We start from the raw sequence: 18983 nt of genomic DNA, 5'->3' as shown, positions 1-18983 counted from the left end.
GGATCCTGGGAACAAGTCCCACGTCGGGCTCCTGCTCAGTGGGGAGCCTGCTTCTCCCTCTGCCTGCCGCTCTCCCTTCTTATGCTCTCTCTCTTTCTGACAAATAAATAAATAAAATCTTAAAAAAAAAAAAAGAAACAACAAGCTAACAAGAGTGTGGGTATAGACCAAAGTTTACACACACACACACACACACACACACACACACAGAGACATGCACGTGCACACATATATGTAACTGCACAAAGATAACCAGAAATCTCAACTTTTGCCAGTTGGTGAATACAAATGTCACCCATCAGCATTCACAACTATATCCTGGTAGCTTAAAACCCAGGATTTTTGCAAGCAAACAGGAAGTGGGAACTTTAGGCCATGGCTAGCCACGCCAGAAATCTGCATGCTCAGGGCTCAATCATCCATGGAAGTGCCACTCCACAGTGGCAACTGACTCCCATCATTGCCATGAGCCATTGTTAGTGGAGCTGAAATGCTGCTGCTTTGGCTTGATGCTTGAGATTAAAGTTATCTCTTGTGAAATAGAGAGAATGCTTTTTCTGTTATGCTCCGCTGGAGAGGTCCTGCAGTGTGAAATTGCTTGAGCTGTTCGTCCTATCCTTCTTTTACTTACTGCCACAGACATCCAGGCAGGGACTCCATAACCTCAGGACCTAATGTCTACATAAGAGTCATACTCCTGTTGAAATTCCATTCCTATGGATGTTATCCCCACCATCACCCCTAGGAACCAGTGAAGCAGGAATTCAGCTGTGCCACATACTGGCAGAAGTAGAATTCAGCTGTAGCCTGAAGGCCATGAAACTTAGACACTGCCTTGCACTCAAGGCAGAAAGCCCATGTCTTCACTCCTTGGAAGTAAGAAAGAGACTCTGCTGAGAAATGCTCAGGGGAAGAGAGGAGCGGAGCCACAGCAAGGTGGATGGAGCCCCATGGTGTTTAGAGATCAATGATCTAACTCTTCCAATTCAAACTCATAATCCATGTCTCCCAGGATGTACACCTGCCGCTAGAGCAGTTGGATTGGAATTATCTCTGATCTCAACCACTGTCCTGTATCTGGGACCAGTACTCTTTCCCATTACTTATGACCTATTGTTAGAGCTGGTTTATGTACTCAACAACTTTTCCCATTTATATAGGGGGTTTTCCCTTCCTTCCAGTCTCCTTCCCTATCATCCACTTCTGTTAGGGTCACCCATCCCATCGGCTATATTTGTATATCTCTGAAAAGAGTTCAGGGCTTCTCTCCGGGGATTCCTCAGACTTTGTGTAAATCAATAGATGTGAATGGCTACAAAGAGAGGAGGATTTGCCCAACCTTTCTCAGAAACCCCTGAGCCCCAGTTCATACCCAACCATGACATTTGGTGACATTTATATCATTTAAAAGCAGTTTTTAAGATACTTTTCAAAAGCAAAATTTTCTTGGGGCACCTGGGTGGTTCAGTCGGTTAAGCACCTGACTCTTGGTTTTAGCTCAGGGTTGGGTGATAGAGGCCTGTGTCCAGCTCCATGTTCGGCATGGAGCATGCCTAGGATCCTCTCTCTCCCTCTCCTCTGCCCCACCCTCTAAAAAAATGTAAATTTTTCTTTTTTAAAACTAATTAAAATGTTAAATAAATTACATTTTTAAATTTACAAAATAATTCTATTGAATTGCAATTGGATTATATATAATGTGCCTACATATGTATATGTTTACTTATATACAATGCATAAATCGTAAATGGATCACTTGATGAATATGTCAAAAAGTATATATAACCAGTCCTAATCAAGAAACAGCACATTATCAGCACTAAAGTATATGTTTAAGTAAGGAGGATTTGGTAGGAGAAGAAAGGAAGAGGCTGAGACCACCACGGGGTCTGGCTCAGATGACTGGGCAGTGCCATTCACCGAAGTAAAAATCACAGAAGGAAAAGCAAGACTGGAGGAGAAAACTATTCATATGATTTTAAACATACTGAGTTGGAGATGCCCGTGGGACTCCCAGGAGACTATCTCTAGGACTCGGGTGTACTCCTCGTATTCGAACTCCAGGGAAAGGTTGGAGATAGATAGATGATAGATAGATAGATAGATGATAGAGAGATAGATAGATGATAGATTTGATTTATTTTCTGAAACAAGAACTGGGAACCATGCTATGCATTTTTGTGCTTCTCCTAGATTCGAGAGAGAAAATTTTAATACCAAAGTGTTGACGTTCTTGGGATATTTTAATGTTTTAGGCAATTCACTTAGCCTCTCTATCCTTAAGTCTCTTCATCTGTAAAATAAGGATAATATCGGTACCTACTTCATAGAGTTCTTGTGAGTAAATACTGAGTATTTCATTAGTAAATAAGTATAAAATGTGTGGAACTGTGCCTGAGATGTAGGAAACACTCAGTAAATGTTGGCTATTCCCACTTATGGGGACAATAGCCCTAAATATTTGAAATGAAGACTGTTCTCAATATTGGGACACTTAAAATTTCTTACTACAGACCAAGTGTTAGGAAAGAAAACAGACGGGTCCAGACAGTAGCCTCCTTACATTGAAGGAAAAGAAGTCCATCTCTGGTCCCTGTGTTTTGGAGAGTCTTGCACACCACACACACACACACCACAATTTATTAAAAAAAAACACATGGATGCCTCTGTCACTCTGGATCTAGAAGTGCTGAAATTACATCTAATAAGATGTCTGAAAAAAGGCTAAAAAGGGAGCAACATTTGATAGCACTAAACAAATATGAACGTTGATAAAGAACATTGGCATAGTATTATTAAAAGAATAATATTATATTTTGATATGCTACTAACAAAAGCACAACATTTCCAGAAATTAAAAGATATTTTCTGGGTATGGTAGAGATGATTTTGAAATTTGATTGTAGAAAGGATAAACATGTACAATCAATAAAACAAAAAGTAATGACAAAATGAATAATCACTTCTGAGATAGAGTTCAAAATGAGATTAGTAATATAATGGGTAATATCATGAGAGAAGAAATTACATATAAAATTTCAAAAAGTAAATATTACTTCAGTTAACTAGAGTGTAGAACAAGAGTCACATTGAACAACAAACTTTTTTCCTTTTTTTACAGTAAAATACACATAATATAAATTTTACCATCTTAACCAGTTTTTAGTGTACATTTCAGTGATATTAAATACATTCACTTTGCTGGACAACCTTCACCCCTATCCATCCCTTTAACTCTTTTCATCTTGTAAAACTGAAACTCTATACTTATTAAACAATAAGTCCTTATTCTCCCTTCTGGATGGCCCCTGGAAACCACCATTACACTTTCTGTCTCTAGGATTTTGACTACTCTTTGTACCTCATATAAGTACAATCTCACAGTATTTGCCTTTTTGTGACTGGCTTCTTTCACTTAGCATAATATCTTCAAGTTTTATTCATGTTGTAGCATATTGCAGAATTTCCTTACTTTTCAAGGCTGCATAGTATTCCATTATTATATATGTATAGTATATGTACGTACCACATTTTGCTTATCCTTTCATCCATTGATGGACACATGGGTCACTCATGTATTTTAGCTATTGTGAATAATGCTGCCATGAACATGAGTGTATAACTATCTCTTCAAGATCCTGCTTTCAGTTCTTTTGAGTATATACCAAGGAGTGGAATTGCTGGATGATACAGTAATTCTATTCTTAATTTTTTTATAAACCTCCATGTTGTCTTCTCCAGGAGCTGTATCATTTTATATTCCCATCAACCGTGTACAAGGGTTCCAATTTCACCACATCCTTGCCAACACTTGTTATTTTTTGTTGTTGTTATTGTTTTCTGATAGTAACCATCCCAATAGGTGTGAGGTGGTATTTCATTGTAGTTTTGATTTGCATTTCCCTAGTAATTAGTGATGTGGAGCATCTTTTCATGTGCTTATTAGCCATTCATATATGTTCTTTGGAAAAATATCTATTCAAGTCTTTTCCTAACTTTCTTTTTTTTTTTCATTTTACTTATTTCTTTAAATAATCTCTACACCTAACATGGGGCTTGAACTCTCAACTGTGAGATCAAGAGTCACAGTCTTCCAACTGAGCCAGTCAGGCACCACCCCCTTTCCTTTTTTTTTTATTATGTTATGTTAATCACCATACATTACATCATTAGTTTTTGATGCAGTGTTCCATGATTCATTGTTTGTGCATAACACCCAGTGCTCCACGCAGAATGTGCCCTCTTTAATACCCATCACCAGGCTAACCCATCCTCCCACCCCCCTCCCCTCTAGAAACCTCAGTTTGTTTTTCAGAGTCCATCGTCTCTCATGGTTCGTCTCCCCCTCCGATTTCCCCCCCTTCATTCTTCCCCTCCTGCTATCTTCTTCTTCTTCTTCTTTTTTTTAATATATAATGTATTATTTGCTTCAGAAGTACAGATCTGTGATTCAACAGTCTTACACAATTCACAGTGCTCACCATAGCACATACCCTCCCCAATGTCTATCACCCAGCCACCCCATCCCTCCCACCCCCCACCACTCCAGCAACCCTCAGTTTGTTTCCTGAGATTAAGAATTCCTCATATCAGTGAGGTCATATGATACATGTCTTTCTCTGATTGACTTATTTCGCTCAGCATAATACCCTCCAGTTCCATCCACCTTGTTGCAAATGGCAAGATTTCATTCTTTTTGATGGCTGCATAATATTCCATTGTAGATATATACCACATCTTTTTTATCCATTCATCTGGCGATGGACATCTTGGCTCTTTCCACAGTTTGGCTATTGTGGACATTGCTGCTGTAAACATTGGGGTGCACATACTCCTTCGGATCCCTACATTTGTATCTTTACCAACCCCTTTCCTAACTTTTGAATCAGCTTATTTCTGTTTTGTGGTTGTTAAGTTTTAGGAGTTCTATTTGTATTCTGAATATTAATCCCTTATCAGATACATGATTTGCAAATATTTTCTCCCATTCTGTGGGTTGCCTTTGTATTTCTTTTTCTTGCCTGATTGCTCTAAGACTTTCAGTACTCTATTGAATAGAACTGGTGAAATTAGGCATCCTTGCCTTCTCCCTGTTCTTAGAGGAAAAGCTTTCAGTACTCCATCATTGAGCATGATGTTTGCTGTGTTTTTTTCATTGTGGCTTTTATTACCTTGAAGTTGTTTCCTTCTATTCCTAGTGTGTTGAGTGTTTTTATCATGACAAGGTGTTGCATTTTGTCAAATACATCAATTAAGATGATTGTGTGGATTTTTCCCTTCATTGTGTTGATGTTGAGTATTACAGTGACCAATTTTCATATGTTGAACCATCCTAGCATTTCAGGGATAAATCCCACTTGGTCATGGTATATAATCCTTTAATATGGTGCTGAATTCTGCTTGCTAGTATTCTGTTGAGAATTTTTGCATGCAAGATATTGGTCTATAGTTTTCTTTTCTTGTAGTATCTTTGTCTGGGTTGGTATCAGGGTCACTCTAGCCTCATAGAATGAGTTAAGAAGTGTTCCCTCTTAAATTTTTTGGAAGAGTTTGTGCAGGAATAATGTTAAATCTGTAATTTTTGGTGGAATTCCTCAATGAACCCGTCATGTCCAGGACTTTTCTTCGTTGGAAGATTTTTGATTATTGATTCAATCTCCTTACTGTAATAGATACATCCAGATTTTTCTATTTCTTCATGATGTAGCCTTGGTAAGTTTTGTGTTTCTAGGAATTTGTCAATTTCATCTAGGCTACCCAATTTTTTGACATGCAATTGTTCATAGCACTCTCCTATGATCCTTTTTATCTCTGAGGAATCAGCAGTAATGTCTCCACTTTCATTTCTGGTTTTAATAATTTGAGTATTTCTCTTTTTTTCTTAGTCCATGTAGCTAAAGATTTGTCATTTTTGTTAATCTTTTCAAAGAAACAACTTTTGGGTTTGCTGATATTCTCTATTGTTTTCTATTCTCTATTTCGTTGATCTCTGCTTTAATCTTTATTGTTTCCTTACTTCTGCTTGCTTTGGATTTAGTTCATTCTTCTTTTTCTTTTTCTTCTTTTAAAGATTTTATTTATTTATTTGACAGAGAGAATGCACAAGCAGGGGGAACTGCAAACAGAGGGAGAAGCAGGATCCCCACTGAGCAGGGAGCCCAATGCAGGGCTCAATCCCAGGACCCTGGGATCATGACCCAAGCCAAAGGCAGCCACTTAACTGACTGAGCCACCCAGATGTCCCAATTCTTCTTTTTCTAGTCCCTTAAGTTGTAAAATTATGTTGTTAATTTGAGATCCTTCCTGGGTTTTTTTTTTAAAGATTTATTTATTTATTTTGAGAGAGAGAGCATGAACAGGGGGAGGGGCAGAGGGAGGGAATCTTTCAAGCAGACTCCCCACTGAATGAGGAGCCTGATGCAGGGCTCCATCCCACAACGCATGAGATCACGACCTGAGCCAAAACCAAGAGTTGGACGCTTAGCTGACTGAGCCACTCAGGCACCCCGAGATCCTTCCTGTTTTTAATAACCATTTATAACTATAAATTTTCCCCTTAGCACTGTTTTTGCCCTGTCTCATAAGTTTCAACATATTGCATTTTTTTTCACTCAACTCTGAGTATTTTCTAATTTCCCTTGTGATTTCTTCTTTGAGCCACTGGTTATTTGAAAAATATATTGTTTAATTTCCACAATTTTGAGAATTTTTGTTTTAGTTTTTCCTTAATTTTCACCTTATCTCATGGTGGTCAGAGAGATACTTTGTTGATAACTATCTTTTAAAATCTATTGAGATTTAATGTATTACCTAACATATGGTCTGTCCTAGAAAATGTTCCATGTGCACTTGAGAAGAATGTACATGCTGTTGATGGGTAGAGTGTTCTGTATACGTAAGTTTGACCTAGTTGGTGTATTATGTTGTTTAAGCCTTCTATTTCCTTTCTTATCATCCTGTCTTATTGTTCTATCCATTATTGAGAGTGGGGTATTGAAGTCTCCAGTTATCATTGTAGAACAGTCTATTTCTCCCTTCAATTCTGTCCATTTTTGCTTCATATATTTTGGTCATCTGTCACTATGTGTGAAAAATTTTTATAGGCACACCTCAGAGATATTGCAGCTAAGGTTCCAAACCACCACAATACAGCAAATATCACAACAAAGTGAGTCAAACGAATTTTTTGGTTTCCCAGTGCATATAATAGTTATATTTAGTGGTGCCTGGGTGGCTCAGCTGGTTAAGTGTCAGAGTCTTGATTTCAGCTCAGGTCATGATCTCAGGGTCATGGGTTCGAGGCACACATTGGGTTCCGTGCTCAGGGCAGAGTTTGCTTGAGATTCTCTCTACCTCTCCCTTTCCTCCTCCTGTTTGTACTCACTCTCTCTCTCTCTCTAAAATAAATAAATAGATGTCTTTTTTAAAGATTTTATTTATTTATTTGACAGAGAGAGAGAGAGCATAAGCAGGGGGGGCAGCAGGCAGAGGGAGAAGGACAAGCAGACTCCCCGCTGAGCAGGGAGCCCATCACGGTCTCAATCCCAGGACCCAGCCAAAGGCAGTCGCCTAACCAACTGAGCCACCCAGGTGTCCCTAAAGTAAATAAATAAATCTTTTAAAAAAATACTTTATTGCTAGAAAAAAAATGCTATCTATCATCTGGGCTTGGAAAAAATATCACTAACAGACTTGCTCAATGCAGGGTTACCACAAGTCTTCAATCTGTAAAAACACAGTATCTTTACAGTACAGTAAAGCAAAGTACACTAAAATGAGGTATGCCTGTAATCATTATATCTTCTTACCACATTAAAACCATTTACTAACATACAATGTCCTTCTTTGCCTCTTGCAAACTTATTTCATTTAAATACTATGTTACCTGATATTAGTATATCCACTCCTGCTCTATTTGGTTGTCATTGCATGGAATCATTTCCCATCCTTTCAAACTGTTTGTGCCTTTGGATCTCAACCGAGTCTCTTGTAGACACCATATCATTGAGTCATGTGTTTTTATCCATTCTACCAAGCTCTGTCTTTTGATTGGAGTTTCTCTCTTTACATTTAAAGTAATGACTGCTAACGAGGCTTACTTATGTCATTGTGCCACTTGTTTTCTACATGCGTTTTAGCTTTTTGGTCCCTCATTTCCTGCATTACTGTGTTCTTTTGCGTTAGATGATTTTTTTAGTGAAACATTTAGATTTCTTTCTCATTTCGTTTTGTGTATATTCTAGAGCTATTTTCTTTGTGGTTACCATGGGGATTACATTTAACATCCTGAAGTTATAACACTCTAATTTGTATTTATACAAGCTTAATTTCAATAACATACAAAAACTGCTCCTTTACAGTTCTGTCCCACCCCTTTTGGTTGCTGATGTCACAAAATTGCATTTTTATACATTATGTGCCCCCAAACATAAACTAATAAATGCATTAGTACCCTAAATTATGTAATTTGGAGTTACAAAGCAAAGTTACAGTAATACAAGATTTACATTAATAATTCTTTTCTTTAAATGTATTAGTGTTTTGGGGCACCCAGGTGGCTCAGTCAGTTGAGCATCCAACTCTTGGTTTCGGCTCAGGTCACAGTCTCAGTGTCATGGGATCAAGCCCTGCATAGGGCTCCATGCTCAGCACAGAGTCTACTTGAGATTCTCTCTCCCTCTGAGCCTCCCCCTGCTCTTTCTCTCTCTCTGTCTCTCAAATAAATAAAAATCTTTTTTAGAAAAATTATTGTATTAATGTTTTAAACCATGTAGAAAATTAATAAAAAAATACAATTACAAACCACTGTGACAATAATACTAGTGCTTATAATTGCTTATGTATTTACATTTACTGGGATCTTTATTTCTTCAAACAACTTTAAATAAATTACTGTCCACTGTGTCTTTTCATTTCACCTTGCATGACTCCACCTGTCTTGCAGGACAGGCCTAGTGGCCACCAACACCCTCAGCTTTTGTTTATCTGAGACTCTCTTAATTTCTCCCTCATTTTTGGAGGACAGTTTTGCCAATACAGGATCTTGATTGACAGGTTTTTTCTTTTAGCTCTTTGAATATACTGGCCACTTTCCAGCTTCCAAATTTTCTACAAAATCTGCTGATAATCTTATTGACAATTCTTTGTATATGATGATTTACATCTCTCTTGCTGCTTTCAAGATTCTCTGTCTTTTGAATGTTTGATTATAATGTGACTTGGTGTGGGTCTCCTTGAATTCATTTTATGTGGATTCATTTTACTTGGATACATTGAGCTTCCTGGATATTTATATTCATGTATTTCAGCAAATTTGGGAATTTTTCAGCCATTATTTCTTCAAATACTCTCTCTACCCCTTTCTGTCTCTCTACTCCTTCTAGGACTCCCAGGATGCATATGTTGGTAGACCTAATTATATTCCACAGATCCCTGAAATTCTGTTCACTTTTCTTTCATCTCTTTTTTGTTTCTCAGCCTCAATAATTTTCATTGTCTTCAAGTTTTCAATTCTTTTTTCTGCCTCCTCACATCTTCCTTTGAATCCCTCTAGTGGATTTTTCATTTCAGTTAGTGTACTTTTCATCTCCAGAACTTCTTTTGGGTTTCTTTTAGGTCTTCTATCTCTTTATTGATATTTTATTTGTTCATACATCATTTTCTTTACTTTCTCCATGTATTTCTTTAGTTCTTTGAGCATCTTTAAGACGGTTGTTTTAAAGTCTTTGTCTAGTAGATCTGCCATTAGGTATTTTTTTTTTTTTTCAGGGACAGTTTGTGGTGGCTTATTTTTCTTCCTTTGAATGGGCCACACTTTGCTGTTTCTTTGTATGCTTTGGCACTTTTTTGTTGAACACAGGAAATTTGAATCTAACATTGTGGTAACTCAGGAAATCAGATTCTCCCTCTTCCCCAGGGTTTGCTGGGTTTTATTATTGTTTTTGTTTACTGTGGGTTGTGTTTGTTTGTTTGTTTTAGGCTGTTTCTGTGCTGAGGATCAGAATGAGGTGTAACCTTAATGTCTTCTTGGGTTTTTACTGAGCCTTTCCCTGGGCAAGTGTGGTCACTTTTTAATTTTCTCTGTATATGGAGCTGCTTTTGAATGTTCTAATCTTTAATGTCTGGCTCCCAAAAAGGGAAAAGCAAAAAGTGAAGGAGGAAAAAGGGACTCTGGCCTTTTAAATCCCCTGCAAATCACTTCAGTAGAGGAGACGTGTTTTCAACAAGGGTGGGGTTGAAGGTGGGGGGCAGGTGCAACAACAATAGCTGCCCATCTCTTTGTCTGCATTTCTTTGATCAGAAGCAACAATTAGTGATCAAAGCACAGATCCCATATATTTGGGCAACACAATCATTGTTGCCTACTCTATCTCCCATGTCCTGTGTGCAACTTGCTCCAGGAACATGTGCACAGCTGTCTGCCATGTAGCTGAGGGGTAGGGGTGGTACTATTGTACCAAGAGCTGAAAGTGACCAAAATTAACCATAATTTACCATCCTAAGTTTCCCCCAGAAGTTGCAATCCTTCAATAGACTCCAGAGTTCCAAAACAGGTACATCAGACAGATTTTGCCAGTGCAATTGTCATCTCAGAGGGGAGACAGATTCCTGGTGATTCTTCCTCTGCAGTCTCCTCAGAATCCTCAAGCTTGTTATATATTGGGAATTATGAGAAGACAGAAGTCAAAAATAATTATCAGAAAATAAAAATCTTCTGCACAGCAAAGGAAACACTCAACAAAACAAAAAGACAACCTACTGAATGGGAGAAGATATTTGCAAGTGACATATCTGATAAGAGGTTAATATCTAAAATATATAAAGAACTTATGCAACTCAACACCAAAAAAAAATGAATAATCTGATTAAAAATAGGCAGCTTTGCCTGTACTTTATGTAAAAATAGAATCATACAGAGTGTGATTTTTTGTGTCTGGCCCTTTTGTTCAACTTTATAAGATTCATCCATGTTATTGCATGCAGTTAAATCTTTTTCATTGCTATTTAATATCCCAGATATGACTATATCATAATTTATTCTACTCTTGATTAACATTTGGTTTGCTTCCAATTTGGGGCTATAATGGAAAATGCTGCTATGAATGTGCTACATGTATATCTTTTAGTGGACATATGCATTCATTTCTCTTGGGCATATATCCAGGAGTTGAGTTGTACAATCATGCACCACATGTTTGTTTAGCTTTAGTATATGCTGCCAAACAGTTTTCTAAATGTTTATATAAAGCTATACTCCCAAATAAGCAATGTATAAGACTTTTAGTTTCTCTACATCTTCAACAGCTTCAATTTGTCAGTTTTTTAATTTTAGCCATTCTAAAATTGTGTAAGTATGAGATGGTATCTCACTGTAGTCTTAATTTGACCTCACCTGAAAGATAATGATGTCAAACACGTTTATAAATGTTTATTAGCCATTTGGATACCCTTTTTTGTGAACAGCCTGTTTGAGATTTTTGTCTTTTTTAAAACTTGTGTTGTCAGTCTTTTTTTAAATTATTGATTTGAAAGGATTCATTATATATTCGTTAAGAGTGCTTTTTCCAAATTTTGTATAGCAAATATTCTCTACAAGTCTGTGGTTTGTCTTCACACTTTCTTAATTTTGTCATTTGTTGAAGAGAAGTTTGTAATTATAATGAAGTCAAATTACCATCCTTTCAGGCAGCCATGAAAAAGGATGAGATCATGCCATTTGCAACAACATGGATGAACCTAGTGGGTATTATGCTAAGTGAAATAAGTCAGACTGAGAAAGACAAATACCGTATGATTTCACACATATTTGGGATCTAAAAAAAACAACAACAAATGAATAAACAAACAAAAAGCACAATCAAACCTATAAATACAGAGAACAAACTGATGGTTACCAGAGGTAAGGAGGTGGGGGATGAGCAAAAATGGGTGAAGAGGACAGGAAGATACAGGCTTCCAGTTATGGAATGGATAAGTCATGGGGAAAAAGGCACAACATAGGGAATATAGTCAATGATGCTATAATAGGGTTGTACGGTGACAGATGGTAGCTACACTTGTGAGCAGAGTATAACATATAGACTTGTAAAATCATTATGTTGTACACCTGAAACTAATGTAATATTGTATGTCAACTCAAATCAAATAAAAATTTAAAAAAAATTACCGAGGCACCTGGGTGGCTAGTCAGTTAAGCACTGGACTCTTGGTTTTGGCTCAGGTCATGATCTCAGGGTCCTAGGATTGAGTTCCACATCAGGCTCCATGCTCAGTGGGGAGTCCGCTTGAGATTCTCTCCCTTTCCCTTTACCCCTCTCCCCACTCACACACACTTTCTCTCTGAAATAAATAATCTTTAAAAATAAGAATTATCGCTCTTTCTTTTACAATTATTCTTATGCCCTATTTAAGAAATCTTTGCCTACCTGAAGGCTAGGAAGATATTCTCATCCTATTTCTTTTAGAGGCTTTATCATTTTGCCTTTCACATATAGGTCTGTGCTTCATCTCCAATTAATTTTTAGGTAAGGTGTGAGGTAGGAATCAACATTCATTTTCTTCTATATCATCTATTTTAAAAAACTCCCTTTACCTCCACTGAATCACAGTAGCATTTTAAGTATAAACCAGGAGCTGTATATGTCTGGACCTGTTTCTTCCACTCTATTCTATTCCACCAAGGTATTTGTCTATTCTTGGCCCAACTACACACTATCTTAAAGCAGTGTCTGTCTCAACTTCTGCTTCTGGAAATGATGGAATAGGGACTATGCTTATCTTTCCACCAAAATAACTAAGAAACATGACAAAACATACAAAACAACTGTTTTCATACATTAGCAAATAGTGCAGAACTGTGCATCTGAGAAGAGGAAAACAAGCATAGTGAGCCCTACAAATTCATCAGCTATCTGCCTGGAGATACACTCTTGACCATAGTGCAGAGTAGAAGATCCCAAGCAGAGTGTGGAAGTCTTGTTTAGTTGAAGAGAACAGAGACTGAGATTCATGGAGACTGAGGTAGCTGCAAGTAACAGAGCAAAGTTACAAATAAGAGGAACTCTGCAGGAGAAGAGCTCTAAAAATCTGCTTAAGAGTCTCCTTCAGTTTATGCTGCCATCCAAGCCATGCACACAAAGGTGAACACCAGAAGACAGGGCAAAGAACACGTAAGTAGTTGCAAGCTGAAAAATCATCAGAGCCCACAAGGTTGGGAGAATATTTGAGCTCTGACAAACCAGAGCGGAGAGTCCTCATTGAACACTCGTAGTATTTAATAAGATCTCAGGAGGATCATGCATTGGTAGTATGGTTAAATTATCCCTGGAATAAAGGCTACTCCAAACTAGCCCTGATAAAACTTAAATATAAGACTCAAAAGGATCAATTAATCTGAAAGTAACTTAGCTGCCTTATAAAACAAAATCCAGTTTTTAGAGGAAGACTCAATAGCAAAACTCAATAGCAAAACTTTCACAATGCCCAACATCTAATCCAAAAATAACGAACATGCCAAGAAGCAGGAAAATGTGACCTATAATCAAAAGAAAAAAATTAGGGGTGCCTGGGTGGCTCAGTTGGTTAAGCATCTGCCTTCAGCTCAGGTCATGATCCCAGGGTCCTGGGATGGAGCCCTGCATCAGGCTCGCAGGGAGCCTGTTTCTCCCTCTCCCTCTGCCCCTCCCCCTGCTTGTGCTCTCTCTCTCTCTCTCTCTTTCTCTGCCCCCCCGTCAAATAAATAAAATCTTAAAAAAAGAAAAAAATTAGTAAATAGAAACAAAGGTCGGAAATAAGAAAGATGATAGAATTAGCAAACAAGGACTTTAAATAGCTGTCATATTTATGTTAAATATACTCAGTAATTTGGAGGAAAATATGGACATAATGAGAAAAGAAATAAAAGATTTTAAAATAACTAAATGGAATTTCTAGACATGAAAAATACAATGTGAAAAATTCACTGGATGGAATTAATAGCAAGTTAGACACTGGAGTAAAAAGATGAGTGAAGTTGAAGACACACAATAAAAACTATTGAAAATGAAGAACAGAAAGGGGGAAAAAGAGACTTGGAAAAATAAACAGACTCAGTGGAACAATTTCAAGTGGTTAAATATACCTGTAATTGGAATCCCAGAAAAATAGGAAAAGTTCACAAAATGAATATAAGAAACAGTGGCTAAAATTTGTCCCAATATGATGAACACTATAAAGTCATTGATCCAAAAAGCTGAAAGAACTCCAAGCAGGAAATTAAATTAAAATATTTTATATTTTCTCTGACAGTAATGTCTTATACAAGATTCAAACACAATGTTTAAACATAATATGTCAAATTTAATTCAATCATTTTTGATAATTTGCTGACTTTCAGCCCTTAAAAGCTACAAATTTACACATTTTTCTCTCCTGTCATTATGAAGGTATATTTGTAAAAGTAGGAGGATGGAACACACTTTATTTAACAATGCGTTAGCTTTGGCTGTCTCACTTGGAAGAGCATGCGACTCTTGATCTCAGGGTTGTAAGTTCAAGCCTCACATTGGGTGTAGAGATTACCTAATTTATAATTTTTAAATATTTAGACAGTAATAGTATCTAAGCTTCTCTTTGTACTTTTGTCCAGCACTCCACAAATGTCAAGGGCCAATATGAACCCAACACCCCAACCACAAGTACATTTCAGAACTAGACCAGTGCTCACTGAGAATTAGGGGTGAGGAAGCATGATTTTATGTCAATATGTCTCTATTAGGCCTAGGTGGTGGGCGTGTGCCACATCAATAGCAGGAAAAGCAGGTCTGGGAGAGCCCTACAGGTGATTGTTCTGGGAAGGGGGTTGTAGTTCCTGAAGCTGGAATGAAATCCAAGGAGGTGGTTTCAGGATCAGTGAAGGATAGCTGCAGCCACAGGGGGAGAACACTATCCTCCTAGGGCTAGAGGAATGGGAAATAGATGTCAGGGAAAAGCATCAGCTTCATAGAGAGCACCTTGAGGCCTGAAGACAGAGAGAAATTAAGGTAAAATCTAACAGGCTTCCCTACAGAGGCTAAAGGAGCCAGTGGTACCTGGGCTAGAGGTGAGGACTCGGGTGGGAACAGGTAAGGTCACAGAGGCTGCTGAGCTGGTCAAGAGGTCCGGGCAGCTGTGTGCAGAGCCAAGAACCTGGACCAGCCCTGGCCAAGGACAGGAATGGGGTTGGGCTGGGTTCAGAGATCTGGACTGTGATTAAGCTGAGGGAGGGAGTGGGGTCCAGTAGAGAAGGGGAGATTGAGTCTGTGTCAGCAGCAGCTTCTCGGCACCACCTTTGGAACCCTATAGCCAAAGGGCCTAGGTGGGCAGGGCCGGGGATTGGGCATTCCTGACCCTGCAAGAGGCAGAGGGATTCTAGGGCATAATAACTGATAACTGTTGAAAACAATTGGCAGATGAGTTTTCCCTGGATCCTGGAGAAAGGGGATGTCCGGCATCTAATCAAGGACCAACCAACCTGGGCTCCCTTCTTCTCCATCCTGGGTTGAGGGAGAGTCTTGGGTCAAATTCTTGAAGGTTTGGAATAAGTAAGGGGATCGAGAATCCAAAAGGACTGACAGTACAAAGCAGTGTGTTCTCCTTCATCCCTCCAGCTCTTTGCCTCTGGGTCCTCACCCCAGGTTCCACTCTCCTGAGTCGACAGAAGGAAAGATGATTCCTACACTTTGTAACTCTAGACAGAGGCTTTCTTTCTGACTTCCCAGAGGCAATCAAGTCTCTCAAGTTATTTTTCCCCAGGTCAGACACAGAAGACTAGGTTAGACATTTCCCAAAGGAAACTGACTATTTTACTACAGGAAAAGTCACATTAAGAGCAAGATAGCATGAGACCACAGGGATGGATGAGGCCTTAGGGAATCATTTTTTATTTGGACAGAATCAAATTCAGCCTTCGGAGACTCAGCTGGCCCTAATGTGGGACACCAGATCATTTCTCAGAGACCCAGGCTTGCATGGCTCCTGAGGCTGAGCAATTCATCCCACCAGAGCAAGGAAATTCATGATGTGGGCCAAGGCTGCCTCCTGGCCTTGGCCTGAGATGCTGGTCCCCATTGCATGGGATGAACCAACATAATCCCTAAAGAAGGAGATCTCTCTAACAATTATGGACCTACCAGTGTGCTTTTGGGGTCTCATTTGTGCTTCTGTTTAATTCCTCCAAAAAAGCAAGATAGGCTAAGATTTGGCTGGTGTGAGGTCTTAGGTGACACCTTTTCCTTCACACTCCCACCCCCCACCAGGTTTCAAATAAATATGGAGGAGACTGTGCAGCCTTCTAGGAAAAAGAGAAAAAATTAGTCATGCTCATAGTTGTAATGCAGACAAGAGTCCAGTTTCCAGAGAGGGCAGGTGACAATACCCAATCCCGGTAAGGGCGTGGTAAAACAGGGACCACTACGTACTGTTGATGGGTGTGTAATTGGCACGCCATTTTTGGTGGTAATTAAATGATATAATTAAACAATTTAAGTGCACATACATACTCCTTGACACAGCAATTTCATTGCCAGGAATTTATTCTACAGGTTTACAAATATGCAAAGATTTGTGGACAAGGATACTCATTGCATCATTTATGGCAGAAAACAATGAAAACAAACACCCATCAACAGTGAACCAATCAAGTAAAATAAATACTCTGCATCTATCAAAAAGAATGAGGTAGAGGTACAAGATATAATTATTATAAAAAGATATAAAGAGATGTACAAAATTATTAACTGAGAAAAGAAAATTGGAGAAGAGTCTTGTAATCCTATCCCATTTGTGGGTTTTTGAAGACTATTAACTATACATATATATGTACTGGAATAGAAAACATCTAGAAAGATCCACACAAGAAAAAATGAACAATAGCTACCACTAGGGGACCTTTACTTTCACATTTTTCTTTAGGCTTTGAATTTAGTTTCAAACATGTATTATTTTTAAAATGTAAAAGAAAAAAACATAAAAAAGGAATAAGGGACCAATGAAAGGTAACTTATCAAAAAGAAAAGAAGGAATTTATCAAATGTTATCATTAGAAGGCAAATTCAGAAATAAGACCCAGTGGCTCATTGGGGGACCCTTCCTGATCCAACAGACTTGGCAACATGAACATGCTGCTCTCACCCATGAGTTCTAACTCCTTGAGAGCCAAGCAGTCCTGCTGTGGGGCCTCCAGTAACATGGCTGAGGAGAGGGAGTGGCTCCCTTCCCCAACTGAAGCCAACTGCTGAGTCGTCAAGGCAGGCGAAGGGAAAGCCCTGGTGGCCGGTGACATTGGCAGGGATTTGCATGCACTGACAGAGTCCCAGCTCTCAGCTGAAGCAGAAGGCAGCAATTCTGGCTGATCCTTGTCCCAGCTAATAGCAGGACAGATCTCCAGCTCGGTTACCACCAAGTCTTGGCACAGGAGTCTTGGCACAGTGGAGGTGATGACAGAATTGAAGGTATCCAGCAACAGAAAAGGGATGCAATCATCAAGACTGCGTCTAGAATGAATCCAGGTAATATGAGCTTGGAGAATCCCAGAAACTTGAGGAAAATCTACCAATCTGGAATGTCTGAGTGAGTCCTTGAGCAATTTAAGCTAATAATATCCAGGTTTCATTCATTCACCTTAGATATTGAGGTCTTACTGTGTGCAAGACACAGTCGCAAGCACAGGGGATAGAGCAGTGAATAAGGTACACACGGAATTTATTAAGTTGAATTGGATGAAAATACAATTGCCAATATTCAACCTTTTTGGATCTACAAAAAATGGCACCTTCTTATGGATCAACATAAATACATTCTGGCAAGAAAAAAGGAATTACCCACTTAACTGCTTGATTACAATTGTGAAAACGGCTAGGAAGGAACAGTCAGATCTAACCCAATCGTGTGTGTACTCGCTTGTGTGTTGCTGGTCAAGAAGGGCTTCCCTATAAAGAGTTACTTTTAAGGAAGTGAGGACGAAGAGGAATTAACTTCGTGGAGAGAGAGGGACATCATTCCTGGCAAAGTCAGGTGCAAAGTCCTTGAAGGGAAGGAACTGGGTCTGTTCCAGGGACTGAGAAGGTGACAAAACCCACGGAGAGAGGCAGAGGTGGTAGAGGGTGAAGAGATGGAGACGAGAGGATGCTGAGAGGGACGCAGAAGCCATATCGCGGCATATTATCTGTATCCAAAAGATGCCAACATCTAGGGAATATTCGGGTGGCAAAGACTGTTCTATCCCCCTGTCATCGCCGAGCCCGGAGCTCTACAGCGAGTCTCGGGATTGGAATCTAGGTCCTTTTGAGGGCCTCCTCCACCCAGCATGCCACGTGCAGGGTGGCAGGGGTGTCGCAGGCGGGGGAGGCCAGGGCCTCACGAAGAGGAGGCCAAGGAGGCCACATGCGCGCCGGGCGCTCCCAGCCCCGGGCGACAGCCCAGCGCCCAGCAGTCCTGGCGGAAGCGGCGCACCGAGAAGCAGTAGATGAGCGGGTCCAGGCAGCTGTTGAGGCTCAGCAGCGCCAGGCTGAGGGTGTGCAGGACGTCGAGCGTGGAGGCGGCGCGGCACTCGCCGCCGTCGCCGCCCGTGGCGCCCTCCCGCCCGGCCACCCAGGGCGCCAGCAGCAGGTGGTAGGGCGCCAGGCAGAGGGCGAACACCAGCAGGAGCCCCAGCACCATGGTCTTGGCCGCGCGCCGGTGCGGGCCGGCGGGGGCCGGGCCGGGGCCCGAGGGCGCCGTGAGCGCCCGCGCCAGGCTCACGTAGGCCGCGAGCACCAGCAGGAAGGCGACGGCGAAGAAGGCCACGGTGGCGTAGGCCAGGCCGGCGCGCGCCCAGCCGTGCTCCAGGCACCGAGCGGCGCCCCCCGGGCCCGGGCGCAGCGCGTGCGGCGCGGCCAGCGAGGGCGCGGCACAGGCCAGGCCGGCCAGCCAGGCGGCGGCGCAGGCGGCACGCGCGGGGCCTCGGCGGCGGAGCGCGAGGCGGCCGG

At 40.2% G+C, this 18983-nt stretch overlaps 1 protein-coding gene across 1 annotated transcript in view; it reads right to left on the bottom strand.

Annotated features, from left to right (window-relative positions):
- Nucleotides 1–18372: 18372 nt before the first annotated feature.
- The window catches only part of LOC112811879 (platelet-activating factor receptor-like), a 3098-nt gene continuing 2487 nt past the window's right edge, over nucleotides 18373–18983 (bottom strand). The window contains exon 3 of the mRNA XM_025856357.2: nucleotides 18373–18956. Coding sequence (XP_025712142.1) covers nucleotides 18373–18956 — 584 coding nt within the window. The remainder of the gene's footprint in view (nucleotides 18957–18983) is intronic.

This window comes from Callorhinus ursinus, unplaced genomic scaffold, assembly GCF_003265705.2.
Source record: "Callorhinus ursinus isolate GAN/ISIS: 27379988/994484 unplaced genomic scaffold, GSC_fseal_2.0 scaffold18, whole genome shotgun sequence".
Taxonomy (NCBI): Eukaryota; Metazoa; Chordata; class Mammalia; order Carnivora; family Otariidae; genus Callorhinus; species Callorhinus ursinus.
The sequence above is the reverse complement of the archived record's forward strand: the minus strand, read 5'-3'. Positions and strand labels throughout refer to the sequence as shown.